General features: G+C 38.1%; 1 protein-coding gene across 2 annotated transcripts in view; it reads left to right on the plus strand.

Annotated features, from left to right (window-relative positions):
- The first annotated feature begins 3474 nt into the window (after positions 1-3474).
- psmc3 (proteasome 26S subunit, ATPase 3) overlaps positions 3475-10169 on the plus strand; it is an 11149-nt gene continuing 4454 nt past the window's right edge. Inside the window, exons 1-11 of one of the 2 annotated variants that reach the window (XR_007140943.1) lie at positions 3475-3626; positions 4665-4745; positions 4838-4963; positions 5843-5947; positions 6142-6204; positions 6360-6497; positions 6795-6938; positions 7170-7415; positions 7866-8011; positions 8490-8571; positions 9014-9176. Coding sequence is in view for 1 of the 2 variants with exons in the window: in XM_027132984.2 (XP_026988785.1) it covers positions 3585-3626; positions 4665-4745; positions 4838-4963; positions 5843-5947; positions 6142-6204; positions 6360-6497; positions 6795-6938; positions 7170-7415; positions 7866-8011; positions 8490-8571; positions 9014-9124 (1284 nt within the window). In the remaining variant the exon portion in view is untranslated. Of the gene's footprint in view, positions 3627-4664; positions 4746-4837; positions 4964-5842; positions 5948-6141; positions 6205-6359; positions 6498-6794; positions 6939-7169; positions 7416-7865; positions 8012-8489; positions 8572-9013; positions 9321-10169 lie in introns of those variants that run through there. The other variant, XM_027132984.2, reaches the window with a different exon arrangement.

A 10169-nucleotide genomic window follows, 5' to 3' on the forward strand; every position in this document is an offset into this window, starting at 1 on the left:
TGCAGTCCACAATCTGCACCCAGAAGGGCCGAACGCACAGTAACCAAGCCTAGGGTACCAAATTCCTTCATCCACTCTTCAATGTGGAAGTTGCTAAACAGTGTTTGGTTGTTACCAAACAGTGGAAATCACAATAATGCCAATAAATAAATAATGCCCACTTCTGAAAGCAGGCAGAAGGGAATTGAACACAAGTATCTGCTGCAGCTTCAGTTCATGATTCTAGCATTGTCAACATTGGCTGAACTGCACATAGCAACATGCCTGCATTTGGCCGAGTAACAAAATGATACCTGCTGCACTCTGGGGTGAAAGGAGCTTCACACTGATGAATCATCATTTTTGTTTCAATGTTGAGAGCCCTCGGTTTCAGCCCTCGGAAATTCAGAATAGAGACATGGCCAGAAACCGTAATGCTTTGTAATATAAACTGCAGACATAGCCCAATGAAATCTCTCTCTCTCTCTCTCTCTCTCTCTCTCTCTCTCTCTCTCTCTCTCTCTCTCTATCTATCTATCTATCTATCTATCTATATATATACATATATACATAACCTTCTTTGTTTACACTGGATCATTGCTACACAATTCTACAAATGCTACACAATTAAGGAGGCAGATTGCTCTATACCCTGGGCAGACCTGGGGAACTCTGATCACTGCTGGTTCATCTTATTTCAACATACAGGCAGAAACTAAAATCTGCTACGCCTGTAGTCAAAACAGTGAAGAGATGGACCAGAGAGGCAAGGCAGGAACTACAAGACTGTTTTGACTGCACTGATTGGAGTATCTTTGAGGCTGGAACTGACAGCTTAGATTAACTGATTAACACTGTGACATCTTACAGGAGTTTGTGATGACGTGTGTGTGCCAACCAAAACCTTCTGCAAATTCAGTAATAACAAGCACGCTCTTCAGGGATGTTGTCCTCTCCCCACTGCTATTCTCTCTCTATACCAATGACTGCACTTCAAGTGACCCAACTGTTAAACTCCTGAAATTTGCAGATGATAAAACACTCATCTGTCTCATCCATGATGACAATGAGTCTGCATACCAGCAGGAGGTGAAGCGGCTGGTGCTATTGTGCAGTCAGTACAGTCTGGAGCTAAACAGCCTCAAAACTGTGGAGATGATAGTGGACTTTAGGAAAGACCCCTCAACACTACTCCCCCTCAACACTACTCCCCCTCACAATATCCAACAGTCCTTTGTCATCTGCAGAGTCCTTCAAGTTTCTGGGCTCTATCATTTCCCAAGACCTGAAATGGGAGTGCAACATAAACTCCATTATCAAAAAGTCCCAGCAGAGGAGGTACTTTATACATAAATTAAGGAAGTATGGTCTGCCACAGGAGCTGTTGATGCTGTTCTACACTGCAGTCATTGAATCTGTTCTGTGCACATCCATCACTATCTGGTTTGGTGCAGCAATAAAACAGGACAGAAACAGAATGCAACACACAGTAAAAACAGCAGAAAAAATAATTGGTGCCCCCCTGCCCACTCCCCAGGACTTGTACGACACAAGAGCCAGAAACCAGACAGGAAAAATCACTACTGACATTTCACACCCTGAACACACCATCTTTCAGCTCCTCCCTTCTGGCAGGCACTACAGAACTTTGCTTACTAAAACTGCCAGACACAGGAACAGATTCTTTTCCAAGGCAATCACCCTGATTAACAACTCACCATAATTATATTCCCCACTTCATATCTACAAGGACTGCATTATCAGAACTGTCAGTCATCACATCATCTGTATATGTTACACGCACTACTGCTGCTGTATATTGTACAAAACTAAATATTACACAATATTGTTATTTGCACTACCATGCATGTCTCACACTTTATGTACATAACTGACCAGTTATATATTCCGTATTCATATTTAATACTCATACTGTCTATATTGTATCACATCTGCATTGTCTTGTATAGTTTAATAGTATAATGTTATTTATGTCTGTCCTTTTGAGAGTTACAGTTACAGCTGGAACCAAATTCCTTGTGTGTGTCAACACACTTGGCCAATAAACCTAATTTAGGTGTTCACATCACACAGGACCTGTCTTGGTCCTGTCACATCAACACCCTGGTGAAGAAGGCCCAGCAGCGTCTGTACCATCTGCAACGCTTAAGGGACTTCAAACTACCCTCTCAGGCACTAAAAACTTTCTATACCTGCACCATTGATGAGTAGCATCACTTCCTGGTTCGGGAACAGCACCATGCAGGACAAGCGAGCCCTCCAGAGGGTGGTGCGGTCAGCTAAACGTACTATCCACACCGAGTTCCCTGCCGGACCAGGGCCAGGAAGATTGTAAAGGACCTCAGCCATCGCAACAATGGACTCTTTTCTTTGTTGCGTTCAGGGAAATGCTTCCGCTCGAATACTTGAAAGCAAACACAGCGAGAATGAGGAGAATCTTCTTCCCGCAGGTCATTCGGTGTTTAAACCAGGAATTACCCAGGCACTGGACTCCATCTTCACTTTTTTCTGCGCAACCTTTTTTTTTTTTTTGCATTATAACACTTTAACTCTGGACTTGCACAGCACAGTGCCACTTTATGCCACACCATACTGCACATGGACACTTTAAGGACAATCACAAAATCATTTTAATTTGTACTGCCAATACAACACATTTATGTATATACATATATTTTTCACATATATTTTCATATATTTTATATAGTTAATACTTTTTATTTATCTACCTCCTTTTGGTTTTAATTTTATCCGTAATTCCATTCCTTTTTATGCTTGAATACCGAACTGATATAAAAAGCATTTCACTGCATGTCGTACTCTGTATGTATGTGTATGTGACAAATAAAATTTGTTCCGATTTGATTATGATTCTGATTCTGAATGTGACATTGCAGTAGCATGTAGCAGCCACTCCGGATACAATATGTTGCTATTTACGATTTTTTTTAGCTATTTACGTTTTTTTATGTTGCTATATACGTTCAAATCATCTGTATATATTACACCCACTACTGCTGCTGTATATTGTACAAAAAGCATAATATTGCACAATATTGTTATTTGCACTCCCACACTTTATGTACATAACTGATCAGTCATATTCTATATTCATATTTAATACTCATTCTGTCTATATTGTATTTCATTGTCTGCATTTTCTTGTATAGTTTGTATAGTATAATGTTATTTATGTCTGTACTTTTGAGAGTCACAAACAGCTGGAACCAAATTCCTTGTGTGTTTCAACAAACTTGGCCAATAAATCTGATTCAGATTCTGATTGACTTGACCTGATGTTAGTGAAGACATATGAGTTAAGGACTTTTTTTTCTAAACCATAAGCCTCCTAAGCTGCAAAGTATTTTGTGACAAAAAAGTAATTATTTTGATTATGCAAACAGAGATAAAATAGCTAAGACGATTTTAAAAGTATCTACAGTTGTAATTTCGCTGACAAACCCAAAAATACTCAGGTCACTAGCTATTGCTGCCCTGTAAATAGCCCATAAGGCCGACAGAGGGCGGCGGAGCTGCTTGATCACACACAAATTATCAACGAAGAAAAGTCACAGCGCTTCAAGATGGCGTCTTTGAATGACAGATCAGTTTGGGATGAAGTGGAGGTTTGTTTTATTTTCTTTAATCTTCTGTGTACTTTCGACTCGTATTAAAGCTGGCACTTTAAAATAAAACATGTGTACAATGTGGGCATGTGATTCCCGATGGTTAATAGACAGGTAAACTAATATTTATGTGGCTGGCTAATTCGTCCCGGATGCCGCTATTCGCAGTGCTGTAGCATGACACGGTGAATTTTAGGTGTCGATTCGTTATTTGACACGTTTGGATCACTAACTCTACTCCTTCTGAAATTCTACATCACAAATATATGGTTTATTTTCGTTTTCATAAACGCTTCATGTAACAAAACGATTACAGGCGATTGTTAAGCAGGCTTTATTGTGGCTAGCATAACAATAGCTTGTTAGCATTTTTTGTTAGCAAGCTAAGTAGCTAGCTGTCGGCAACTGAGGTATTGGTCTGGAAAACTAAACTTTTTTAATATAATACGTATAGAAACGATGAATTTTCATTTCCTATTGTCTCAATGCAGCTTTACAGAAGTATAGAAACAAAATCGACAGGAAAATTATAAGATAAATATATAATAATTATAATATAATAATAAAGAAAAAAAATAAATACAAATAAGTAAATGAATATACACAGTTAAAGTTTAAAAAAACTATTGATTTAAAATTTTAAATACTATATATCTATAACTATCTCTGATGAGCACGTCTGAGGTGACGATGGCAAGGAAAAACTCCCTGAGAGGACATGAGGAAGAAACCTTGAGAGGAACCAGACATGGAAGGGAACCTCATCCTCATTTGGGTGACACTGAACAGGAAATAATGTCAACGTCCTTTCTACAACAGTTTATAATAGTGCAACCGAGAGCTCCTGAGGAACTAACGGGCCATCGTAAAACGTATCGTGTCGTATGAGATGTTTTCTGTACATTATCCATTCTAGATCAGATCCTACAGAAACGTCTATGCACTATCTGCATTTAACTGGTCACTGCAGGTTAGAAACCAGGCTTTGGTTTGTTACAAAATTTTACAGAAATTTCAAAACATTTTTGCATTTCACAGGATGGGATCGGTGAGGAGGTCCTGAAGATGTCTACTGAGGAAATAGTTCAGCGAACCAGGCTGCTGGACAGTGAAATAAAAGTACAAAGTTTTAACACTAATCACATACATGAGTTGTGATTTTGGCTTATCTGTTTAAATAACTTCATAACCTGCTGAATTTTAACCTACAGATCATGAAGAGTGAGGTGCTGCGAGTCACTCACGAGCTCCAGGCGATGAAAGACAAAATCAAAGAAAACACAGAGAAGATTAAAGTGAATAAAACTCTGCCGTATCTTGTGTCTAATGTCATAGAGGTAAGCGACATTGTTCTGTTTGAGGATTATCGTGTAAAGCTTTTTAATTTGTTAACCTAGTCTAAAAACACACAAGATTCTAGTGGAAATTAAAGGGGAAATATGTTATAACATCTTTAAAGAAACATCAGAAGCAGGTTTATCGGCCAATTGTGTTGACTCACACAAGGAATTTGCTTCCAGCTGTTTGTGACTCTCAAAAGTACAGGCATAAATAACACTATACTATACAAACTATATAAGACAATGCAGACGATGAGATACAATATAGACAGAATGTGTATTAAATATGAATACAGAATATATGACGGGTCAGTTATGTACATAAAGTGTGAGAAGTTCATGGTAGTGCATATAACAATATTGTGTAACATTTAGTTTTGTGCAATATGCAGCAGCAGTGTGTGTAACATATACAGATGTGATGTGATGACTGACCGTTCTGATAATGCAGTCCTTGTAGATAAAATTACTATAAAAAAAGTGACCTTGTAGATAACATGACTTTTAAGGCCCCTAATTTTATTTATTTATTTATTAGTTAGTTCATGGTGTGCAGTTAGTCTTGAGCTTTTTTTTTTTAGCATGCGTCTATTCCACCCAGAAGTTGCATTTAATCAGTTAGTGATAAAAAAAGAAATTAGACCAAATGTATTGTTTTCCACTTTTAATTAGTCAGACAATTTTGTAATAAACAGCACTAGGGCCATGCAGGTACATCATTTTGTTCACATTCACATGGGCTTTAATTGTGTTTTACTGCACACCAGTGTTAAATATGAAGCAGTTTTTTTTAGAAACAATGGTTGGTTTTGTGCAGTTTCTGCTCTTGTATGATGTTCAGTGGTATTTTCAGTCTGATGCCTATGTTATTTGCAGCTACTGGATGTAGACCCCAATGATCAGGAGGAGGATGGTGCCAACATTGATTTGGACTCACAGAGAAAGGGGAAGTGTGCAGTCATCAAAACATCCACAAGACAGGTAGGTCCCACTTATTTTATTTAGTTTTTCCATTTTTTATCTTTTGTTGTTATTATTATTATTATTATTATTATTATTTATTTTTGATTATCCTGTTTTCTAGAATAACCCTTTGAATGTTTATTTTTATTTATTTTATTTGTTTATAAATGTGCACTAATGTTCTTGTTTGTTGTGCATAACTTTACATACAGACATATTTCCTGCCTGTAATTGGCTTGGTTGATGCTGAGAAACTGAAACCTGGGGATCTTGTGGTGTGTAAACATTTTCATTAGCTCATTTCATGATACATTCACATTTTAAGAGAAAGTGGAGATTCTCTCTCTCTCTCTCTCTCTCTCTCTCTCTCTCTCTCTCTCTCTCTCTCTCTCATATTTAGACAAACCTATTTGTGTGTATGTGTGTTCAGGGTGTTAATAAGGACTCCTATCTGATTCTGGAGACTCTGCCCACTGAGTATGACTCTAGAGTGAAGGCTATGGAGGTGGATGAGAGGCCCACTGAGCAGTACAGCGACATTGGAGGCCTCGACAAGCAGATCCAAGAGGTACTGAAACTCTGCCTTAATCAAAAAATAAACTACCAAATGTATCTCTACATGGACACACAGTTACTATAACTCACAATATAATCCCTTCATTCAAACTACATGACCCAAGCCAACACACACAGCTAAAGCATAATACTCACACTCACACACACACACCCCAAAGATTGTGTTCGACCTGTGCTAGTTCATGCCAGTTATATTATTCACACTTTTCATTTTGTCACTGAAATCTAATCTATGATGGATAATGTAGCTTGTGTGTGTGTGTGTGTGTGTGTGTGTGCGCCTATTTAGTTGGTGGAAGCAATCGTCTTACCCATGAACCATAAGGAAAAGTTTGAGAATTTGGGTATCCAGCCACCAAAAGGTGTTCTGATGTATGGACCACCTGGAACTGGCAAAACCCTTTTGGCCAGAGCTTGTGCTGCACAAACCAAAGTGAGTCATCAACACTAAATAACTCAGTCATTCAGATTGACTGTTTGTTACAGCCTAACTTATGTTGTAGTACTGAAAGGAGCAGCAGCTTCACAAATGGACATTTTTAAATGATTTTATATTGATATCTGCAAAAGATCAGGAATTAAGCTGTTTGGTTCCATAAACCTTCACATGTGTATATTCAACATCCCCTTTTCAGCCCTCTCTTCTCTTCTTTACTCGATGTAGGCAACGTTCCTGAAGTTAGCTGGTCCTCAGCTGGTGCAGATGTTTATAGGAGATGGTGCAAAGCTGGTACGGGATGCATTTGCTCTTGCTAAAGAAAAAGCCCCTTCAATCATCTTCATCGACGAGCTGGACGCCATCGGAACCAAGCGCTTTGATAGTGAGAAGGCTGGAGACAGAGAGGTGCAGAGGACCATGCTGGAGCTGCTCAACCAACTCGATGGCTTTCAGCCTAATATGCAAGTCAAGGTACAAACCCAACTTTGTAATAAACTAAGGACAAACGTGGGTTTGTTCTAAAGGACGTATCACTCATCTGTGCTGTTGTTTATCACTAAGAGATGGAAAAGTGTGTTGTTTTCTCGGTCTCCATCATGGAATCATAATCAACCCTGATCATCATTAAAGGAAGTGCTAACCTTAGTCTGTTTTGTTGGTACTTGACCAGATGCTAATGTTATGCTGTTAATCATATTTAAGACATCAGTGACAGTAATATCAGGTTAATTGCTCTATGCATGTACCGGTACACCACAGAATGTAAACTTTTAAAGAGATTTAAAAATACTATACTACAAATGTATGTTTAAATAAAATTTGACAGTCATCTTTATGCAGGGTTCTTTAAATGCAAATAAGAATGACCAACATGCACTATTGTAATTAAAAATGTGAACTGTGATTTATTCTTCGTTGCAGGTGATTGCTGCTACTAATAGAGTGGATATTCTGGACCCTGCACTGCTGCGCTCAGGCCGGCTGGACCGTAAGATCGAGTTCCCCATGCCTAACGAAGAGGCTCGTGCTCGTATAATGCAGATTCACTCGCGCAAGATGAACGTCAGGTAAATACTTCCATGTATTTATTTCCTGGGACCGTATTTATATCCAGATAACATTTTTAGCTACAAAGTTTGTCAGTATAAAAAAAAACACTGTTTATTTATATATGTTTTATTATACATATTGAAATATATAATATTTTCAGATGATTCTTTTATTACACATATGCACATGTTTCTAACTACCAGCAGTTAGAAGGAGACTTCTGACTATCATGAAATTTATGTGTCATGGTTGTTTACTTCAACACACACATTTGATGTGTTCTGTTTTTATTGTTATAAACTAAGCTCTTAATATATGTGATGTAGATTTTTGCATAACACTAGAATGTTTATTTTCCTACCTCACTTTTTAATGGTTCTTTCTCACCCTTCTCTCTCTCTCTCTCTCTCTCTCTCTCTCTCTCTCTCTCTCTCTCTCTCTCTCTCTCTCTCTCTCTCTCTCTCTCTCTCTCTCTCTCTCTCTCTGTTTGTTTAGTCCTGATGTGAACTATGAGGAGTTGGCTCGCTGCACTGATGACTTCAACGGTGCTCAGTGTAAAGCTGTCTGTGTTGAGGCTGTAAGTCAATAATGTCCCCTCATAATTAATCAAGTGTTTACCGTTATTGAGCAAATAATGATAATGGCTTCATTGGCTCACTTACAGTCTGGAACTGGTCTGATAAATCATCTATTCAGAGCTGGCAAATGAATTTCTATAGGACCAAAGAGTGGAAATATTTAGCTGGGGTGGGTTTGGTAGGAGTGGCAGAGGTTGAAGAGCCAGCAGCTTAATACATAACACCGTACAATCCATGTGTTGGACTAATTTATTGAATATTAGTCCTGTGGTGTAGCATATAACATGAATTAAATCCCGCACGAGATTTCTCGTTATTTCTTGATTAGATTTCCAGCTAAAAAAATAGTCATCACTATTGGGTCTCGTTCAGGTCATGACATTTTGTCTGTTTTATATTTTGTGTTAACACCTTTTTAAAAAGTGTGTATTGTGTTTTTAGGGTATGATCGCTCTGCGCCGTGGGGCCACTGAGCTGAACCATGAAGATTACATGGAAGGTATTCTGGAGGTTCAAGCCAAGAAAAAGGCCAACCTGCAGTACTATGCTTAAGCCTGGGAGCTGACTGTATGAATGTGTGTGTGTGTGTGTGTGTGTGTGTGTGTTTTAGCAATGTGAAATGGTAACTGATCAGCTCGGTTCATCTTGAACTCTTCCGATTATTATAACCTCTGTAAGGAACATTGTTCAGTCTACTGTTCTATTTGTCAATATACACTTAAAAAATAAAAATTTTTTCATTAATGTACTTTGACTAATTTGTGTAACCTTTTGATCTTTAAAAATTCTGAACTTATTTTAAGATGGTTCAGCATTATGTTAATTATGTATTTATTTTATTGATCTGCATGTTGTGATGTGGAGAATGTGCTAGCCTGGTGGTTAAGGTGTTGGACTTATAATCGGAAGGTTCAAATCCTGACACCACTGGGCCCCTGAGTGAGGCCCTTAACCCTCGATTGCTCAGATGTATAAAATGTAGGACGCTCTAGATAAGGGCATCTGATAAATGCAATAAATCTGCAAACACTACTATGATACAGAAGCTTAAAAAGCATTACTACAGTATGTATATGTCCAAAGCATGAATGCACTGGGTCTAATTTTCTTTCACTGGACATCCAAGACTTCGACTGGACTGTAATTAAAGCACCTATGTTGGAATGGGTAATAAAAACTGCTGCAGCATTGAGGGTAGTGGATTCTTCTCGGTAAATATTTTAAGGCCATGGGAGATGAGATGCCATGCTCCGAATACATATAGAATCAATTTTAATATAAAGTGTCACATGTAGAGTAAACCAGACTGTACACATCTGAGAACTGAAGAAAGGTTGCTCCAGTCCTCTGCAACAAAGATCTGAGCGTTCTATGCTCCTGGAGGGAAATGTCATTTTAATTATTTATTTATTTAAATTAGGGTGTATTTTCTGAGTCGTCCATGCAGCAGAGATGTTGCTTACGTTTTAGCATTCAAGAAAACAATTTTCTGGCTATTTATAAATAATGATCTATAATCATACTACCAGTAGGAAATTCTTCGTCCGTACAATACCTCAAAAGTAAGTGGTCAATTCAATTCAAGTTTATTTGTATA

The sequence above is a fragment of the Tachysurus fulvidraco genome, chromosome 1 (assembly GCF_022655615.1).
Source record: "Tachysurus fulvidraco isolate hzauxx_2018 chromosome 1, HZAU_PFXX_2.0, whole genome shotgun sequence".
In the NCBI taxonomy this organism is placed as follows: domain Eukaryota; kingdom Metazoa; phylum Chordata; class Actinopteri; order Siluriformes; family Bagridae; genus Tachysurus; species Tachysurus fulvidraco.